The 19,872-nt window shown below is 62.0% G+C and overlaps 2 protein-coding genes across 5 annotated transcripts; one reads left to right on the forward strand and one right to left on the reverse strand.

Moving 5' to 3' along the window:
• The first annotated feature begins 376 nt into the window (after window positions 1–376).
• On the forward strand, window positions 377–9,953 carry AEBP1 (AE binding protein 1). Its single transcript, XM_053896981.1, is given in 22 exon segments — window positions 377–739; window positions 2,345–2,689; window positions 3,199–3,258; window positions 3,385–3,456; window positions 3,620–3,754; window positions 3,843–3,920; window positions 4,545–4,622; window positions 4,875–4,958; window positions 5,068–5,121; window positions 5,775–5,884; window positions 5,964–6,103; window positions 6,335–6,419; window positions 6,517–6,661; window positions 6,765–6,850; window positions 7,132–7,255; window positions 7,498–7,694; window positions 7,816–7,995; window positions 8,165–8,516; window positions 8,601–8,740; window positions 8,875–8,974; window positions 9,192–9,469; window positions 9,471–9,953. Coding segments are annotated over 22 exon segments (3,459 nt in total). The 5' UTR covers window positions 377–486; the 3' UTR covers window positions 9,834–9,953.
• A 177-nt stretch (window positions 9,954–10,130) lies between these two features.
• POLD2 (DNA polymerase delta 2, accessory subunit) lies at window positions 10,131–17,908 on the reverse strand. Of its 4 annotated transcripts, none has more exons than XM_019450898.2 (11): window positions 17,772–17,908; window positions 15,975–16,247; window positions 13,266–13,387; window positions 12,966–13,089; window positions 12,571–12,685; window positions 12,215–12,413; window positions 11,929–12,009; window positions 11,609–11,766; window positions 11,262–11,389; window positions 10,734–10,835; window positions 10,131–10,373 (listed from the first exon to the last, which is right to left on the reverse strand). In XM_019450898.2, the coding sequence occupies exons 2-11, from the start codon at window positions 16,192–16,194 to the stop codon at window positions 10,213–10,215; spliced, it is 1,410 nt and encodes a 469-aa protein (XP_019306443.1). In that variant the 5' UTR covers window positions 16,195–16,247; window positions 17,772–17,908; the 3' UTR covers window positions 10,131–10,212. The 4 variants fall into 4 exon arrangements, with proteins under 4 accessions (XP_019306443.1, XP_019306441.1, XP_019306442.1 ...); XM_019450896.2 differs by lacking the exon at window positions 17,772–17,908 and adding an exon at window positions 17,355–17,438; XM_019450897.2 differs by lacking the exon at window positions 17,772–17,908 and adding an exon at window positions 17,114–17,228.
• Between the last annotated feature and the right edge of the window lie 1,964 nt (window positions 17,909–19,872).

Genomic DNA, 19,872 nt, shown 5'->3' on the forward strand with positions numbered 1-19,872 from the left:
TTTCTCGCCTCCAGGTCCCAGCCGGTTCTGGCGAGGGCGGGGGTGAGGGGCGGGCATCGGACCCCTCGGACCTGCGCCCTCGGGACCTCCCTCCACCGCCCCCCACCCCCACCCCAGGCCCTCCTTCCTAGGCGCAGGCCTCAGGCCCCTGACGGAGGCGGCCCCAGTTACCGCTTCGGAAAGTGCCAGGCGCGCGGCGCCGGGACAGCTTGCCGCCAACCCCCCCCTCCCCCCCCCCGCCCTCCTCCGCAGCCCCTCAGTCCACGCCCGGCTCCTCCTCCTCCTCCTCCTCCTTCCCCAGGGGTGGGGGGAGCCGGCTCCGGAAGCCCCGGCGCCCCCGCCCCGGCCGCCACTGGAGCTTTGGAGAGGCGGTCCGCGCGGGAGCGCGCCACGCGGGGCCGGAGCTCCCAGCCGCCGGCAGTTCCTTGGAGGCCCCCGACCACCCCGGAGTCCCCCGCGCCCCCGGCCCCCACGCGAGCCCCGGCCATGGCGGCCGTGCGCGGGGCGCCCCTGCTCGGCTGCCTCCTGGCGCTGCTGGCGCTGTGCCCCGTGGGGCGCCCGCAGACGGTGCTGACCGACGACGAGATCGAGGAGTTCCTCGAGGGCTTCCTGTCGGAGCTGGAGGCCGAGACCCGGGAGGACGACATGGAGGCCCCACCGCCCCCGGAGCCCACCCCGCGCGTCCGCAAAGCCCAGTCGGGGGGCAAGCCGGGGGAGCCCCCGGGGGCGGCCAAAGAGGGTAAGACCCCCGGGGGCGCGCCTGGGGGAGGCCCACAGAGTGATGGGGGGCCTTGGGGCGCCCTGCACCTCAGGTGAGAATGGCAGGGCTTTGGCAGCTGTCCAGCCTGCCCGGCGTGAGCAAGGGCTCTGGAAGGCAGGAGAGAGCCCAGATGTCTGGCGGGACCCGGTGCCAGGCAGAGGTCAGTGCTGGCTTGTGGCCCTTTGCGCATGGAGGCACCTCCCGCAGCTCTGCTGCCCAGTGGTTTGGGTCGTCAGGGTCTCACACCGCCAGCCCCCAGAGGGGCGAGGATTGAGCCCCCTGGGGACATTGCTGCCCCCTCCCCAGACCTGTCCTGTGAACTGCCCTAATGCCCTAGGCAGGCCTGTTTGTGGCACACCCTGGCCATGCCCGCGCCTCCACCAGAGTCCCAGCCTCAGACTTTCCTTGGGAGGCCTCCCCTTCCGGGAACACAGAGGCAGGTGAGGGGCTGTGAAGACCCCTCCCCACAAGGCAGCCGGGAGCAGCGGGCAGAGTGGTTTCCGTGGCCGTGTGACTTAGACGAGGTGGTGTATTACCGGGGCGGCCAGCCCAGGGGCCTCTTACATAATCCACTGTCAATAAATCTCAGCTGTTTATGGTGGCTTTCTTGGGGGGGCAAGGGTCCTGTTGATCTCCCTCTCCCAGAAGACTCGAGGGTACCGTCCATCATTCCCGAGGTCAGCTGCCCCTCCCCTGGGTCTCCTTCTAGATCTTTCCTGGCTCCTTCCCCTCCCCTTGGGGGGCGGGTCCTAGGACATGGCCTCCCCCCACCTCTACTTCACATTCCAGACTCGCTGTCCTGGCCTCTGGGATGCCACTGTGGCGGCCCCGTTTCTCCTGACTGTGTGCATTTTGTAAATGTTTCTGTGTTTAGGCCTTGTGGCCACTGTCCCCCATTAAGTCCTGCACAGCATTTACTGGGGGGCTGGGGGATTCCCACAGACAGCCCCCTGCCCTGCTCCCACTTCCTCCACAGACTCTGAGATGGGTGAGCAGCTACAGTGCCTGCCAGTCCGTCCATCCTCTGTGTGGCCCCAGGACCCCCTACCTACCCCAGACCCCTTACTTCTTGAAGGGACATGAGTGGCCCTTTTCTCTGAAGCTTTTCTTGCCCCTGCAGGGAGCTTCAGGGAGGCTCCAGACCCATGTCTTCCAGTGCATGTGACAGCTGGCGGGGATAAGACCTCCTCCCCCTTTAGGCCGGGCCACCCCCCAGGCCTGGGTGGCTGAGTCATGTCTCTGCCCCTTCCGTGCCCGGCACAGTGTAACGCTCCCTGGCCAGCTGACTGGACATGTGGGGGAGAAGAGGATGATGAGGGTCCTCTGTTGAGTTTGGCAGGTGGGAGGGTGAGGGCCTGTGTCCTGGGCCAAGATACGGTGTTGGCAGCAGAGACTTGCAGACGTTAGGCATGGGTTCCAATCCCAGCTCCTCCATGAGGCCAAGTGACTTAATCTCTCAGTTTCCCAGTCCAAGAACCAGGACCAAAGGAGGCCATGTGTGTAGGTTGTGGGCACCTTGGGGCAGCCATGTGGGGCATAGAGTGAGGACTCCGTTGATTTGACCTCAATCTGCATTTACGACAGCACCTCTGGAAAAGGCCAAAGACAAAGGGAAGAAAGGGAAAAAAGCCAAAGGCCCCAAGTCGGCCAAGCAGCCCCTGGAGGGGCCCCTCAGGCCACCCAAGAAGCCCAAGGAGAAGCCACCCAAGGCCACCAAGAAGCCCAAGGAGAAGCCACCCAAGGCCACCAAGAAGCCCAAGGAGAAGCCACCCAAGGCCACCAAAAAGCCCAAGGAGAAGCCACCCAAGGCCACCAAGAAGCCCTTGGCCGGGAAGAGGCCCCCCACCCCGATCCCCTCAGAAGAAACCCCATGGTGGCCATTGCCCCTGCCTCCCAGCTCCAGCCCTGAGATGCTGCCCCAGGAGGGAGGTGTGTGCGGGCCCCTCCTGGGGTTGTGGGGCTTTGACCTCCCAGGCTACTGGGAGGTGGGGGGGTTCCCTGGGCTCGGCTTCCTGCAGATCCCAAGGGCCGCTTGGACAGGGTGGGCTCTGGAGCCTCGTCATTGTCATGAACGTAGCAATTGGGTGGGAGCCCCCTCGGTGCAGCGGTCACCCCTCACCCCGGCCCAGTAGGGGGTGCTTGGCAGCCTCATGGCCGGGCTTTGCCATCTACTGTCCTGGTATATGTCCCCTGAGCCCCACCGGAGCCATCCTCCTGCATGTTGTTAGACCAGACAGCAGGGCCTGGGCTTCCTGGAAAGCCCTCCAGCTCTCTGACTGTAGGGGCGCCATCAGGGTGGCCAAATCCAGAGCGGCCCAGGCCTCCTGGGAGCCATGTCAGGCGTCGGGCACTGTCGGCAGGACCCAGGTCTGGCTCCATGCACAGCGAGGGCTCAGGGCAGGCTTCCCATCCACCTGCCTCTGGGGTTTCTGTTGCAGAAGGGGCCCTCCCAAGTCCTTGGCCAGGTCCGGGAGAAACGGATTTGGATCGCCAGTCTGGTGAGTGGGAGATACTCACTTGGCTCTGGGGAACCAATTGCCTTGGCCGGCTGGGTTTCCAGGATGGGCCCGGGCAGGGGCATCTGTGAGTGTCTTCAACAAGGCACCCATGAGCATTTCCCACAGAGCTGGAGGAGGAGACCGAGCCGCCCACATTGGACTACAATGACCAGATAGAGAGGGAGGACTATGAGGATTGTGAGTAGGCCCCCCTCTGCCCCCATCTGGACTGTGACCCCTGGCCTGGGGACCCACCACCGGTGGTTGGTTCACCTGGGGCCCTGCCCTCCCGGCCCCACTGCTGTCTGGGGCGGTGGGGGGGAAGGAGTTGGACTGGCTCAGAGCCCACCCTCCCCCTCAGTTGAGTACATCCGGCGCCAGAAGCAGCCCCGGCCACCCCCAAGCAGGAGGAGGCCCGAGCGGCTCTGGCCTGAGCGCCCTGAGGAGAAGGCTGAGCCAGCTGGGCCGGGGCTCGAGGCCCCCACGGAGAGGATCGGTAGGATGGGGGCAGCTGGGGGGGAGGGAAGGGTGCCAGGCACAGAGGGAGAGGGCTCCGGACCCACCCCTGCCTCTCACCTCCACAGAGCCTCCTCTGAAGCCTCTGCCGCCCCCGCTGCCTCCTGACTATGGGGATGGTTACGTGATCCCCCACTATGACGACAGTGAGTGCCCTGCCTGCTACACCCCTGGTTCCAGTAGCTCAGTGGGAGATGCATCCCCAATGCCCTGCCACCCCTCCCCTCCATGCCTACTTGGGCTCGCAGCCCAGTCTGCTCTCCTCCCTTGGGCTGGTGCCTCCAGGCCCCCCGGGGTTTCCCTCTCTGTCCTGTGCTCCTATCCTGTGGGCTGAGGCCAGCACCTTTCTCTCCCTCCTGCATCCCCTTCTATGGGGGCCTGAGTCTGTCCCCACCCTTGACCTGCCCCCAGGGTCCCCAACAATCTCTTGGCCCCAGCTCAGCTCTCACTCAAGTCTGCCCCCTCCTGGCCACAGGTGTCAGGTGTTACTTGAGGCCCGTCCTGCGTGTGTCCCACCCCCTGCCCAGCCTGGCCTGCCTTTCCCCAGGCCAGGCCCTCCCAGGCCAGGCTGGTGACTTCCCAGGGTCTTGCCCATTCTGTCTGTGACTAGCTGGCCTCCCCTCAGGAGCCCCTCCCTCCTCATCTCTATCTAAAGGCCCACCCCGATCCCACTTCCTCACCTCGCCCTCCATCCTGTCCAGTCTCTGGCTCACAGTGGGGGCCCTGGGGCAGCATCTGGGCCACCTCAGCAAGGCTCTCCCTCCCCACAGTGGACTATTACTTCGGGCCTCCCAGACCCAGGAAACCCGACACTGAGCTGGACACAGATGAAGAGAAAGAGAAGCTGAGTGAGTGGAAACAAGCTGTTCCCACCGCCAGCCCAACGCCCAGTGCAGGCCTGCCCCCCACGCCTGCCCCCTGCCCCCGGTGCAGGCCTGCCCCCCACCCCAGCCCCCTGCCCCCGGTGCAGGCCTGCCCCCCACCCCAGCTCCCTGCCCCCAGTGCAGGTCTGACCCCAGCCCCCTGCCCTCACCCCCACATCCATGCCCCCTGAAGCCCGGGGCTAAGATGACAGGCTTCTTCCACCTTCCACCATTCAGAGAAACCCAAAAAGGAGGGAGGTGGCCCCAAGGAGGAGGAGACAGATGACAAATGGGCCATGGAGAAGGGCAAGGACCACAAAGGTGTGTGCCCGGGGGCTGGACCCATACAGCTGGGATCCCTGTGGGAGAGCAAGTGGATTCCTGAGGCTCCAGGACCCTCTGCCCCACTTCCTCCCTTTGTTGCCTCCAGGACCCCGGAAGGGTGAGGAGCTAGAGGAAGAGTGGGCTCCAACAGAAAGAGTCAGTGAGTGAGGGGCCCGGAGGCTGCAGATGGATGTGGGGGGGCTGGGGAATGAGTGGGGGTTGGGGGTTGGGGGCTGGGGTGTGGAGGGGGCTGCAGATGGGTGTGTGAACTGGAGGGTATGTGGGGCGGCTGGGGCTGTGTGAGGGTGCTGAGAGGTGGGTATGGGGGTTGGGGTCCCCACAGCGGCAGCAGGGTAAAGGAGGTGGGGGCAAAAGACCCAAAGCCACATGTGGGTCGCAAACCTGGATTTCCTGATGGTGCTTCAGGTCTCCAGAACTCTTTCTTGCTCTTAAATTCTTGGGGCCCAGAAGGGAGGGAGAGGTGCTGGAGTGTCTCTGTCCTGGGATGAAGCCTAGGGGACAGAACTCACACCACAAGGTCCTGATATGGATGATGCCTGTGAGTGGCTGAGCTCTGGGGTGGCTGTTGCCTGTGGTTTCATGTGAGCCCGTGGCCCTTTGGAGCTGGCATCATCTGCCCACGCTCCAGATGAGGAAGCCGAGTCCCAGCAGGGGAAGCACATGTTGAGGTGGAGCCGCCCTGACTGGCGTCTCCTGATGTAAGGGGGGTGGGCTCTGGGCTCCTTGTTCTGGGTTTGGTGGAGGGAGTGACCAAGCCAGTGGGCCACCATTCTTCGGGTGCTATGTCCCCAGAGTGTCCCCCCATCGGGATGGAGTCCCACCGCATTGAGGACAACCAGATCCGGGCCTCCTCCATGCTGCGCCACGGCCTGGGGGCCCAGCGTGGCCGGCTCAACATTCAGGTGGGTGTTGGGATGGGCCCATCTTGCGGCTGGGCGCGGGGCTCTTGCAACCGCTCATTCTCCCCACTGCCCCCAACAGGCCGGTGCCACCGAGGACGATTACTATGACGGGGCGTGGTGTGCTGAGGATGACGCTCAGACCCAGTGGATCGAGGTGGACACCAGAAGGACCACCAAGTTCACAGGTGTCATCACCCAGGGCCGTGACTCCAGCATCCAGTACGTGAGGGGTGGATGGGACATTCCAGGGGGCCATTTAGGGGCCCTGTCCCCAATCACCCCTCCGTGGCATGTAGTGGGCAGGGGAGCCACTCCCAGGGCCAGCTCAAGCACCATACAGTCCTGCTAGCTCTTAAGTTCTCAGGTCCAGAAGAAGGGGCTTCGGCTCCTGAGTGCCCGGGACCTGGGGCAGGGAAGGCAGCCTTGCTCTGACCGCCATCTGCTCCCCAGTGACGACTTTGTGACGTCCTTCTTCGTGGGCTTCAGCAACGACAGCCAGACATGGACGATGTACACCAACGGCTATGAAGAAATGGTGCGCACCCAAGCTGTCAGCTCTGCGCCCACCATCTGGGCTGAGGGTGGGCTCTTGGCAGGGGTGGGGGGCTACTCTGAGGTCAGCCTCTCCCCAGACCTTCCATGGGAACGTGGACAAGGACACACCTGTGCTGAGCGAGCTCCCAGAGCCGGTGGTGGCCCGCTTCATCCGCGTCTACCCACTCACCTGGAATGGCAGCCTGTGCATGCGCCTGGAGGTCCTGGGGTGTCCTATGTCCCGTGAGTGCAGGGGGCCGGCAGGGCTCAGAGGGGCGGCTGGGGCCACCTGGGGGCCGGCTGGCACAGCTCAGGACCCTGCCTGTCCCCCCCACCTCCCCCACAGCTGTCCACAGCTACTATACACAGAATGAGGTCGTGACCACTGACAACCTGGACTTCCGGCACCACAGCTACAAGGACATGCGGCAGGTGGGGTGCTTGTTCCCTGGCTCAGAGCTTGTGTCCAGTGCTCCCATCCCAGACACGCCCCCCTGAGAGGGCCGCCAGCCGGTGCTCAGCTGGGGGCCCCTCCCTCTGGCACTAGGACCAGAGAGGGGCTGGGGTTGCCTTCAGGGGCCACTCCTACCACAGAGGCTTTCCCCACCGTGCAGACCAGGACGGTGGAGAGGCCTGGCCCTCCCACAGCCTGGACCGCTTCCACGGGAGGTGGGTGGGGGGCTTCGTAACTCCGTGTTCTCTCCCGAGCCCAGCTGATGAAGGTGGTGAACGAGGAGTGCCCCACTATCACCCGCACATACAGCTTGGGGAAGAGCTCACGCGGGCTCAAGATCTATGCCATGGAGATCTCGGACAACCCTGGGGATCACGAGCTGGGTGAGGGCCCCGTGGACCCCTGGAGGCCTGGCCCTCCCTGGCAGGGATTCGAAGCGAGGCTCTGGCACTGCAGCTGGGCCTCTGCCTGTCTTTGGAGCCTCTCTGGGGTCCCAGTGTGCCTTGTCAGGGCCAACAAGCATCATCTGCCCCCATCCTACTGGGAGTGAGCCAGTCTGGGTCCTTCCTCAGATTCCCCCGGGCGTCAGGAGGCCCGGTGGTTGCTGAGGCTCCTGCCCTTGCAGGGGAGCCCGAGTTCCGATACACGGCCGGGATCCATGGCAACGAGGTGCTGGGCCGTGAGCTGCTGCTGCTCCTCATGCAGTACCTCTGCCGCGAGTACCGAGACGGGAATCCCCGCGTGCGCAGTCTGGTGCAGGACACACGCATCCACCTGGTGCCCTCACTGAACCCTGATGGCTACGAGGTGGCAGCACAGATGGTAGGTGGGTGGGGCGGGGCGGTGGGGGCCAGAAGCTGTGTGGGCGGGTGGGGCAGCGGGGCGGGGCGGGGTGGGAGAGCTGGGCGGGGCCGGATGACACCACACCCACCGGTTCCTCCAGGGCTCTGAGTTTGGGAACTGGGCGATGGGGCTGTGGACTGAGGAGGGCTTTGACATCTATGAAGACTTCCCAGATCTCAACTCTGTGCTCTGGGGAGCAGAGGAGAGGAAATGGGTCCCCTACCGGGTCCCCAACAATAACCTGCCCATTCCTGAACGCTATCTCTCCCCAGACGCCACGGTAAGGCCTGGGGGAGCAGCCCGGACCCTGGGGTCCTGAGCTGTGGACTTGAGGGGTGGGCTGGTGGGTGACCGAGCCAGCACAAGCCTGGGGGGACAGAGGGGGCATGAGTACTGGCAGGGAGGGTAATAGAGGCTACAGCTCAGATGCATGCCCTGGCCACCCCCAGGTGTCCACAGAGGTCCGGGCCATCATTGCGTGGATGGAGAAGAACCCCTTCGTGCTGGGGGCGAACTTGAACGGCGGGGAGCGGCTTGTGTCCTACCCCTACGACATGGCCCGAACACCCACTCAAGAGCAGCTGCTGGCCGCAGCCATGGCAGCCGCCCGGGGAGAAGATGAGGATGAGGTGTCTGAGGCCCAGGAGACCCCAGACCACGCCATCTTCCGCTGGCTGGCCATCTCCTATGCCTCTGCCCACCTCACCATGACCGAGCCCTACCGGGGAGGCTGTCAGGCACAGGACTACACCAGTGGCATGGGCATCGTCAACGGGGCCAAGTGGAACCCCCGGTCTGGCAGTAAGTTAGCGTGGGAGGGGCAGAGGCGGGGGGACGTGGCAGGGCGCGGGGCTGACTGCGGTTCCATGTCTGCCCCCGGCGCAGCTATCAATGACTTCAGCTACCTGCACACCAACTGCCTGGAGCTCTCCATCTACCTGGGCTGTGACAAGTTCCCTCACGAGAGTGAGCTGCCCCGGGAGTGGGAGAACAACAAAGAGGCCCTGCTCACCTTCATGGAGCAGGTGGGGGCGCGGCAGCATGTGGGCTGGGTGGGGGTCGCGGGGGAGCCCTGTCCAGAGGGGCAGGGACCGGACAGGGGAGCCGCTGGAATGTGTGGGGCCTTGGCATGCATGTCCACGCTTGCCTCCTCCTGCAGGTTCACCGTGGCATTAAGGGGGTTGTGACGGACGAGCAGGGCATCCCCATCGCCAATGCCACCATCTCCGTGAGTGGCATCAACCACGGTGTGAAGACAGGTACCTTGTCTGCATGCGGGTACGGGCAAGCAGATCCATGTGGTAGCGGCGAGGCAACGCCCGGCAGAGCCCTGATCCCCCGCGTCCCCACCGGAGGGTCTACCCTGGGCACAGGGAGAGCCAGGAGTTTGGGGGGGGGGGGGCATCTCAGAGAGGAGGGCTGGAGGCTGGGGGTACGGGAGAGTCCAGGGCAGCAGAACCCGTCCTCCCTGTGCAGCGGGCGGTGGCGATTACTGGCGCATCCTGAATCCGGGTGAGTACCGTGTGACGGCTCACGCGGAGGGCTACACCCCGAGCGCCAAGACCTGCAACGTGGACTATGATATTGGGGCCACCCAGTGCAACTTCATCCTGGCCCGCTCCAACTGGAAGCGCATCCGGGAGATCATGGCCATGAACGGGAACCGGCCCATCCCGCACATTGATCCGTCGCGCCCCATGACACCCCAGCAGCGGCGTCTGCAGCGCCGCCGCTTGCAGTACCGGCTGCGCATAGCGCGAACAGATGCGGCTCCGGCGCCTCAACGCCACCGCGGGCCCCACCACACTCGCGGCGCCGACACCAGTCACCACGCTGCCCCCCACCCCCTCCCCCACCTTCAGCCCTTCACCTGCCTCCAGCTCCAGCCCGGGGCCCTGGCACTTTCCACCCGAGACCACCACAGCGGGCTGGGAGGAGTCGGAAACGGAGACGGAGACCTACACGGAGGTGGTGACGGAGTTTGGGACAGAGCTGGGGCCCCAGGAGGAGGAGGAGATGGAAGTGGACGAGTTGGAGGAGGAGGAGGAGACAGTCATGGGTCCAGATTTCCCATTCACCACAGCCGAGACCTACACAGTGAACTTTGGGGACTTCTGAGCACAGGTCGGCCCACATCCAAGCCCTCGTCGCCACAGGAGCCCCAGCCATCGGCGTGGGCTTGGCCAGGAGGGGGCCCAGTCGGGCGCGAGATCTCAGAGCCCAGGTCTGGGAGGTGCTCCTGCCCGGCCTGCCAGCCTCAGACACAATAGGCACGGCGGGGCGGGGGGTGGGGCACACTTGTCAGCCACCTGCCCGACCACACCAATAAAGCAAGCTCACAGCACACGTGTTGCTGGGGAGGGGAGGAGGGGGGTATATTGGCCAGGGGCCAGGTCTGCAGGAGCTCAACGCCAGCACAAGGTCAGGCTTTTATTACAAAGCACCCCCTGCTGTGGTGCCAACACTATGGGGAAAGGGTGGCCGGGGTCTCTGTGAGTCAGGGGTCCAGACCCAGGCCCCCCAGGTCCTCCTCCTCAGCTCCGAAGCCTGAGAAGCTGATGGGCTGGCAGGCCAGGCTGCGCAGATTCACGAGACAGGCGGTCTGCGTGCTGCTGAAGTCAGGGACAGCCACCAGCAGCACCCTCTGGTCCTCTGGGCCTGCAGAGAAGCCACACAGGCGCCCCCTCAGGTTCTGGGTGGGCCTGGCCTCCGAGGGAAGTCACCAGAAGCAAATAGGAGTTCCCCATCAGCACCATGGGAGTGCTGGCCACGGAAGCTCCTTCTGGCCAGATGCAAGGGCCCAAGACAGCAGGACGGTCAGAGGCTAAAGCCATGCTGACCGGGGTGAGCGTGAACACCACTGCACACGTGTGGGCCGTTTCAGCCCCCACTCAGCCAGCGGGCCACCGGGCAGGCTGCCTAACCCCACGGGGCCTGGGGACTCCAGTGCGGCCTTTTCTGCGAGCCCTGCCCTCTCATGACAGCCCAGGCCTGAGGCCCCCAGAAGAAAGGACTTACCTCGGAAGATTTTAGAGCCAAAGCTGGGGGTGTTCCCACAAAAGTAGACATGAGGACACTCGGGAAAGATGAATGGGTCTGTCTTGTAGAAGGGGTAGCAACCTGGGGAAGGCCCACAGTGGTTGCGGCTTCTGGGCTCGGCACCACACACGGCCAGGGTGGGGTCCTCCTCACCGAGCACCACAGCCCACCTGCTCACACACACTCAGGCTATGCTGGTAGCAGCCCTGCCTGCTAGGGTCCAGACATTGCCACATGAGCCTGGGGACAGGTGAACGTGCCTGCCACCTTTGCCCTCCTGGGCGGCCCTGTGGCAGCGTGCAAGGCTCTGACCAGCCCAAACTCCTGATATGCTCCCAGTGGCCTTCAGCCCTGAGGGAAAGCTCCAGAGTACCTTCCGGAACGAGGGCCAAGCATCTGGACTTTTCCTTAGATAGGTCAAGGCAGGATTGCTGGGTACAAATGATGCCCACCCTCCAAGCACACAGGCCCCCCCATTGGGACCCTCTTGGCCCTTGACCCCATTACCTAGCGTGTCAGGGGCCGTGGGGCTGATGTGACGGATACGCAGCGTCCACTCCAGTATCTCCAGGTGGTCTTCCATGCTGCTGTACCGGAAAATGTCGCTCACATTCTGTCCCGATGTCCCTAGGAATCTGCAAGGCAAGGCTCAGCTGATCCCCACCCTGGGGGCCAGCAGCTGTACCCCCACAGGGCCCAGAACTCCCCCTGCATTCTCATGGCTGCTGTCCCAGGCCAACTTTGACAAAGACACTAGGTCCCGGCCCACTGCAGCCCTGGACCCAACCCTCCCCTCCCAGTGCCACCGAGGCAAGAGGCCAGTGCTCAGCTGGGGTGTGGCCGCAAGTGGCTACCTGACTCCATCAATGGTGGCCTGGTAGGGGTTGGTGACCAGCTGGAGGGTGGAGTAGGCAGTGGCCAGCGGGAACATGCAGGGGTGCAGGGGCTGCTGGGGGAGTGTGTAGTTGGTTGGGTCAAATTCTCCCGGCATCACATCCACGGGTACCGAGGCCTGAAGGCATAGGGAGGGTCAGGGGAGCTTTGTAAGGCCCGGCGCCCTCCATATGTGGCCCCTCCAGATCTCACCCACCCCTCCCCCGGCCCGCCTTCCGGTGCCCAGCTGCGGCCTCAGAGACCCCAATGTCATCACCCAGCTGGCCCCCAGCTCACTCACACTCAGTTGCAGGAGGATCTCATCCAGCATCTTGACAGCCTCCACACTGGCTGCCTGGGTTTTCTTGGTTAAGTACTTGGCCTGGGGATACGAGTCAATAGGCTGTGAGGCCCCTGCTGCCGGGTGTGGTTAGGGTCTGCACCACGGGCTCCCATGGCCTCAGAGTGGGGCCTGAGCAGAGGTCCTGGCATCACCGCAGGGCACGTCCCACCAGACATGTGAGGCCCTGGACCCCAACTCTCCCGGGGGAAGGAGCAGCTTGAATGCAGGCAGGCAGGCACTGTACCTTGTTGATGGAGTCTCTGCTCTGGGTGTTGTGGCTCAGGAGGTTCCCAGCCAGGATGACCCGGGACACGTGCGCGGCACTGCACTGCTCCCCCTCGTCCCCCAGCTGCCCGGTCACCACATCCACCAGCAGCTGGGTGCCCAGCAGGCTCTCGCCCCCACCTCCACCCAGGCCCAGGCCAGACACCAGCAGCACAAACCTGCGGGAGAAGTTGGGGTCCTCGTGGGTGCCCAGATGGCAGGTGTCCCCACTCTGCACCCACCCTGGCCGCCATCACCGGTGAGCGGGGGACATGCAGCCCGGCACCTGTGATTTCCCGGGACCACCGGCCGGGCCCCTGTGCACCTGCTCCTCACCTGTCTGTGTCAAGGCAGGGTGCGGGCTCCTGAGGAGCAAGCTCTGCAAAGCAGTGGTCCTCCACCAGAAACTTCCCAGTGTCTCTCACGGAGCCGAGCACGGCCAGGACCGTCCCTGCAGAGCAGTGCTGTCAGCCTCCAGGAGGGAAGCCCAAGAACCGCTTCCTTCCAGTCACTCACAATGCAAAACTGGCCAGTTCTCCTGTGCCGCGCTGGCCAATGATCACCTAGGACTTGGGACCGAGTGTGCTTCCCAGGGTCACAGCCTCTGGGTGGAGGCAGGAACACTGGCGCCCCCCTCAGGCCTCACCCACTGTCTGACCCTGAACCCAGCGCTCCAGGGAGGCAGGAACGCGCCAGCACCTGTGTGCACAGGCCACCCCTCCCGCCCCTACCTGTGACCAGCTTGCACACATCAATGGTGCCTTCCAGTTTGATGCGCTGCAGTTCATCTTCCAAGACCAGCTCGTCGTCCGGATGGATGTATTTGCTCCGTGGGGGCTGGGGGAGCAGGTTGTGCTGGAATTCGGAGACGGGAGGTAGTTTTGGGGCTGGAGGCCACCAAGGCTCCTGCGCCCCACAAGTGAGATGGCACGGAGACCCTGACCCCCGATTCCCTGGGACCATGGCAGGAGGTCCCACGGGCGCCCACAGGACGTGTCCCAGGGGAGGCATGCATCAGCCAGCTGGCTCACCTCTTCGCTGATCTCCCGCAGGATGGATGGCTGGAGCGGCATGGCCTTGAACAGGGTCCCCACCACACAGCACTTCTCCCCGGGCTGTAGCTCACACAGCTTCTTTATTTGGACTCCAGCACCTGAGTGTGACGGGCATGAGCTCAGACCACGCAGCCCTCCCAGCCCACCCTGGGGCACTGCAACAGGCCTCACGGAGCCGTGCAGCCCACGGGCCTGGGCTCTGGAGAAGAAAGAGACCTTCGGGGGCAAGGACCCCCAAAACTAGTAGACTCGGTCCCGGGACAGAAGGATCCGGGATATGGTTAGGTCTCTGGATCCCGTGTCCTTATAAGAAAGGCAGACGTGCCAAGGAGGCACCATGAAGACGGAGGCAGAGACTGGGAGGCTCAGGCAGCCACGAGGGACTGGAAGAGGCAAGGAAGGGTCCTCCCTAAGAGCCTCTGGAGGGCGTGACCCTGCCAACACCTGATGTCACACTCCTGGCCTCCAGAACTGAGATCACATTTCTGTTGTCCTAAGCTGCTCAGTTTGTGGCTTTGTCATCTGCTGCAGCAAAATGCAATAGGGAACCAACAGTCTTACATCATTTATACCTAACTGTGACACTGGCTCTGAGGAGGAAGCATGCCAACTCTCTGCGCAGCCCTGCCCTAAAAACATCAGAGAGGCACAGTCGGCCAGACTCGCGGGCAGGAGAGAGGGAATGCAAGTCCCAGGAGGCCTGTGGGTTTGTCAGGAGAGACCCTGAGCCTGGGGAAGTGGTGTCCGGACCAGATGGGGTCCTGTGTATGCTGGACCAACCTCTTCCTGAGCCCCTTCTGCCCTGGAGTAACCAAGAACATTCCACAGATCTACATCCCAGGGAGTGGAGGTGGGTAGTTCAAAACAAGAGGAGAGCACCAGCACCAGACAGAAATGGCATGGAAACGTACCCCCAAAGCCTGTCTGCGGGGCCCTCGCTCAGCCCTGGGGGGGGCCGTGCCGAGCAGCGAGTGGAACTTCTCCACGCTGACAACACACCGGAGTAGATGTTACTGCCCCAACACACAGCTGAGGAAACGGAGGCACAGGGAGATTGAGTGACACGTCCAAGGGTACACAGCTGGGGTCCAACGTGCGCAGCTGAGCACCTGGTAGAGCCACACAGCCCTGTGTCGAGGGCAGGACAGCTGTCCAGCTGGACAGCGTGTGGGCATTGGGCCAGGCACCAGCACCAAGAGTGAACACCAAGGCCTGTCCTCACCCTCCGCAAGCTTCCAAACCAGCGGGAGCCAAGGCAAAGGGAACAAGAAAGCCCTGAGGGCTGCTGTGGCCTCTCAAAGCACAGGACAGTAAGCTGAGGTCACGAGGGAAGATGGGGAAAGAGCGTGCCAGGCAGAGGCGATGCCAACACTGAGAAGGGGTTCAGCGTGGTCAGGAAACTCAAGAGAGACAGACAAGTCCCGGGACAGGCTGAAGTCTGGTCGGAAAGCCTGGCGACACGTGGAATCCACGCGCAGGGACGCATTCTGGGAGAAGCCAGCTTCAACCCCAGCCAAGGCCCCATTCACCATGGCCGCTGTCTGAACTACTGACCCATCTGTGGGCAGAGTAAGACAGCTGTTTTCTGTCACTGGGCAGCTTTGTTAGCAGGAATGGTGACTGCAAGACAGGTGTGGTACCAGAATGATAGCAGTGACACAGAAACCGAGGAGAATGGAGGAAGCTGCAAGGGAAGCGAGGAAAAGGCCACTGGGAGCCAGAGGAAGGAGCCCCTCATCATGTGAAGAGAGGAAAGGTGACAGCACTCGTGCCTGCAACAGAGACAACAGAAAACATCCTTGGCAGGTGTGATGGTTTAGTTCTCGTGCCTATGATGAAACCAGAGGCGATGCCGTCGGCTCAGTGGGGTGGGACGGGACAGGTGCCTCTGTCCCCCACAGCCTTCCTGCTGCTTCCAGTGTGCAGCCAGAGCTGGGACCACCGAGTCCAGTGCTGGGGGCAAGGAAAATGAGTAAGACACAGTCCCACCTATGAACATTCCAGTTTAAAAACGTAACAGAGGAGTTGAAAACTATATGGAAAGCCACTCTTATAAACAGAAGAATGGAGTGAGGCAGCAAAAGTCAAAGGTGGGGGTCCTGCAGGAGAGAACACAGAAGAAGTGGGGAAAAAAGAAAAGATGTGCCTTGCCCAGGCCCTTTGATTAGGAAAGACAGGAGAGCCCCAGGGCCAGGAGACTCATGCCCAACCAACACGGAAGGTGCAGAGGAGAAGCAGACAGACAGACATCAGCGAGCACACAGGAAGCCCCCTAAAGAGGCGGTGGGTGTCTTCACGGACACCCTGGCTCCCAGTGCCTGGTGGCTGGCCTGCCACACTGAGCCCCTTGCTAGCCACAGCATGGACACACAATCTGAGCTCAAGAAAAGGAAAAACGTACGCTTACACCAGTGAAATCATCACAGCTACACCAGAGCTCAGCCCCATCTCACCCAGCCTTGGAACTAAACCTCACTCTAAACCTAGCAATTCCTAAGCTAATCCTCATGACTACCTGAAGAAGAAACTGAGGCACAAAGAGGTTTACACTCCCAAGATAACTGAGAAGTGGGATAAACTGAAGAAGGTTCCAGCTCTACCAGGTCCCTCATAAGACATTTCTGAAAACTCCAGGGACCCTCTGGGCTGGTGGGGAGGAAGCACTTCCCCGAATTCATCACTTACCCCAGTGCTGTTTGGCCCGGCTCACCAGGAAGGGCCTCATTTGGATGAGGCGGGTGGCATAAATGTGGGCATACTGCCGGCTGAAGCTGCGCTCCCCCAGCCGGAAGGGCTGCGAGGAGTTGGTGTATGTGGACACAGGCACGCGGGCGAAGGTGGCATTGCTGGCTGACGGCGGGGAGAGCAGAGTATGGGCCCTCTGGGCAGCCTGCTCAGAGAACATGGCCGCGCTGGATGCGTCCAGACCTGGTGCTCACGCCAAGGAGGAGGCAGTCACTGTGAACACACAGACGTGTCCCTGCAACCCCTGCCCACTCCATGGCTTTCCTGGTGTGTCTCCATTGCACCCATGGGCACTGGGAGAGGAGGGGAGAGCTGTGGCTCTCCCCACACATGGTTCAGGATGGCACCTGGAAGTCAGCTGTGCTGGATACCAAAGTGTGCCTTGGAATCCTCATCCAGAAAGGAGAGCTCGGAAATGCTTCTCCCACCCAGAGCTCTCCAAACCTGCCCCAGGTATCCACTGCTGGCCTCGCACCTCCACCTAGACAACTAGCGGCGTCCCAATTCTACCTGCCATCCGCCCCCATCTTGCTCCCCCGCACCTGCCCCATCTCAGGGCATGAGGGCAGTCTCATTATCATATAAGTCTACCATAAAATAATAAGCCTATTTTAAACAAAACAAAATATTAATCGGTCATTCCTTTGCTCAAAAGGCCCTCCGTTTCAGTGACTAAAACCCCAAGTCTCTACTGACATCTGCCCCAGCTCTTCTCCCTCCACTGCCTACAGGTGCAGACTCGCTGGCTCCCCATACCCTGCTCTCCCTGTCTTTGCTAACGCTCACCCTCTCCAACTGCAACCGTCCCTTGGCACTTCTATTTCTCCCATTTTACTGTTTACTGAGCCCCGACCCCGCCTCCCGGCGGCCGCCCAAACCGAACGGAGCCCCGACCCCGCCTCCCGTGGACGCCCAAACCGCACGGAGCCCCGACCCCGCCTCCCGGCAGCAGCCCGGGCTGCACCGAGCCGCGCTCTGAACCACGAGCCCGGTGCAAACCGTCGGACAGTGCACATGGGACGGCCTTCGGTCCCTCCTTTTTCGTGCATGGTTTCAGGGCAGCCGCTAGGTGCCCGTACCCTGCTTGTACCGCACGGCTCTGGGCCGGGGCGGAATCGGACTGACTTCCGGCCCAAACGAGCTGAGCGGGGCCGCAGCCCTGGAAGGAGTCCTGGCCTGCGCTCTAACCTCAGCTTGTCGAATGCAGCAGGGACCCTGAGAGAAGCCGCCCAGCCTCCGCCACGCGCGGACTCGGAACCCCGGCCCCGCCGCCGCCGCCGCCGCCGCCACGCGGGCCGGGGGACGCGGGACCTCACTCACCAAGCCGCGCGCTGCCGGCCACCTCCCGCCAATCCGCGCGCACCACCCCGCCCCTCTCCACGTGCTGCCTCCAGCCAATCACCAAGCTGCCCGCTCCGTCTATCACCTCGGGGCCCGCCCACCTCCCTGGGCTCGCGCGCCCCGCCCCTGACGCCTCTACCAATCACCAACCCGCCCGTTCCGTCCATCACCGTGGGGCCCGCCAATCCGCGAGCGCCCCGCCTCTGGTCGCGCCCCGCGTTTCCCGGACTACGCGGGTCATGGGTGCTGCCAGACCCGAGCATTCGCGTGTCTCGAGGCCTGTGCCTGAGGTCCGCGGGCGGAGAGCAGAGCTGGGGATTGCGGTCCGGGACAGAGGAGGAGCGCTTCGGGCTAGGGTTAGTGTTAGGGAAGCGGACAGGCCGTGGCCCAGCGTACACTGAACTCTCCTTCATCCTGCACCCGCCCTCGGCTGTCCCGGCGCCGCGCACGCTGCGGGGTGCTCTCCCCTACACGGCACCGATGCCCGGAGCCAGGGCGCCCTGGCCGCGGAGCTCGCTCCCTCCTTCGCACGCGCAGCCGCGGGGCCGGTCGCACGCACTGAGCGTCATTCCCTGCGCGCCGCTTCCGGTACCGGTCCGGTCTCCAGGACAACGGGGGTCGTGAGGGCGGGTGACACCCCAGAGCTCCGGCTGCAGGAGGTCTCTCACACTTGCTGCTGCATCGCATGCTGTCACAGCCCGGGGAAGGCGGCGGGGGCCCAGGGCCGGTGCCGTCGGTCGTGGGGGGTGGGGCGGGCTCCCGACGGTGGGGACGTGTTTGTGCAGCATCCGTGAAACGTTTAGAGAATTGTGCTCCTTGCTGCCCCGAGCTCGGGCGCAGACCTGCGGCCCACCGATGCCACGTAGCAGCTGGACCACGGCTGGCAATTGCTAAGTTCTTACTTTGCAACAGAAAGCGAACCCCGGTTTGTTCTCTCCACTTAGGGCTCTTTGGACGTGAAACCAAAGATGTTCTTAAATGTGTAGATACATAAAAGGGCTCAGGGAGCGGAAGGCTCGACAGAAGCTGCGCCTTTGGGAGTGGGCCCCTCAGAGCCTGATAGAGTGTCCCCGGAAAGCCGGGGCTGGGTGGTTGCGCCTGCGGTGCAGGGAAGGGGTCTTCTGTGATGTGCACTCGCGTGTTTTTATGTGCAGTTTTTTATTCTGGAAAAATACCGTTTCACCCGCTGTGAAGTGTCTAGTTCAGGGGCATTAAATATATTCACAGTGTTGTGCAGCCATCACCACCACCCATCTCTGGATCCGTTTCATTATCCCAAACTGAATCTCTGTCCCCTTAACACAGTAATCCCCCACTCCCTCCCCCCCCCCCATCTCCATTAATTCCAATTTGCTGTCTGTCTCTATGAATGAGCCTCTTCTAGGGTACCTCATACAAGTGGAATCATAAGTATTTGTCTCTTTGTATCTGGCTTATCATGTATTTAAGGGGCACATCTTTAAGATACCTCCATATTGTAACGTGTCAGAATTTCTTTCTTTTTTATGGGCCAATAATACTTTGTGGGTACAAACCACCTTTTGTGCATCCATTCAGTTCGTCAATTGACATTTGGCTCGTTTTCATCTTGTGACTACCATGAATAATGCTGCTTATCTACAAGTGCAATTGCTGGATCAAATGGTAATTCCATGTTTAATTTTCTTTTTTTTTAAGAGAGAAACAAAGCATCAGTGAGGGAGGGGCAGAGAGAGAGGGAGACAAAGAATCTTAAAGCAGGTTTCAGGCTCCAAGCTGTCAGCACAGAGCCTGACACGGGGCCCAAACTCACAAGCTGTGAGATCATGACCTGAGCTGAAGTCGGTCGCTTAACCAACTGAACCACCCAGGCGCCCCTTCCATGTTTAGTTTTTTGAGGACCTCCCCCTACACACACACACACAGTTTTCCACAGCTGCTGCACCACTGTGCATTCCCACCTACAGTACACAAGGTTTTTCAGTTTCTCCACATCCTGGCCAACACTTGTTCTTTTCTGGTTTTTTAACGCGAACTCCTTTTTTTAAAAATTTTTAAATGTTTATCTTTTTTTAGAGACAGAGACAGAGCACGAGCCTTTTTTAGAGGCAGAGAGAGAGGGAGACACAGAATTGGAAGCAGGCTCCAGGCTCTGAGCTGTCAGCACAGAGCCCAATGCGGGGCTTGAAGCCATGAACTGCGAATTCATGACCTGAGCTGAAGTTGGACGCCTAACCAGCTGAGCCACACAGATGCCCCTCTGGTTTTTTGATGGTAGCCATCCTAATCGGTGTGAGGTTGCGTCTCAGTGTGGTTTTTATTTGCATTTCCCTAATGATTAGTGACACTGAGTGTATGCACTCTGTTATTTTTTTCATCACCTGTGCCTTTGGTGTCATAGCCAAGAAGTCATTGCCAAATCCAGTGTCATGAAGCTTTCCCCCTATGGTTTCTTCTAAGAGTTTTATAGTTGTAGCTCTTAGGCTTACGTATTTGATCTGTGTAGGATTAATTTTTA

Source organism: Panthera pardus, unplaced genomic scaffold, assembly GCF_024362965.1.
Source record: "Panthera pardus isolate Hobbes unplaced genomic scaffold, ASM2436296v1 HiC_scaffold_8, whole genome shotgun sequence".
Taxonomy (NCBI): Eukaryota; Metazoa; Chordata; class Mammalia; order Carnivora; family Felidae; genus Panthera; species Panthera pardus.

What these genes read in the sequence shown, in the direction of transcription:
- POLD2 (XM_019450898.2), bottom strand. Translation starts at nt 16,194, where the DNA reads ATGTTCTCTGAGCAGGCTGCCCAGAGGGCCCATACTCTGCTCTCCCCG. An exon ending in CCGGGCCAAACAGCACTGGG is followed by an intron (nt 13,388 to 15,974) that starts GTAAGTGATGAA and finishes CGTCACACTCAG; the next exon opens with GTGCTGGAGTCCAAATAAAG. An exon ending in CCCTGCCTTGACACAGACAG is followed by an intron (nt 12,414 to 12,570) that starts GTGAGGAGCAGG and finishes CTTCTCCCGCAG; the next exon opens with GTTTGTGCTGCTGGTGTCTG.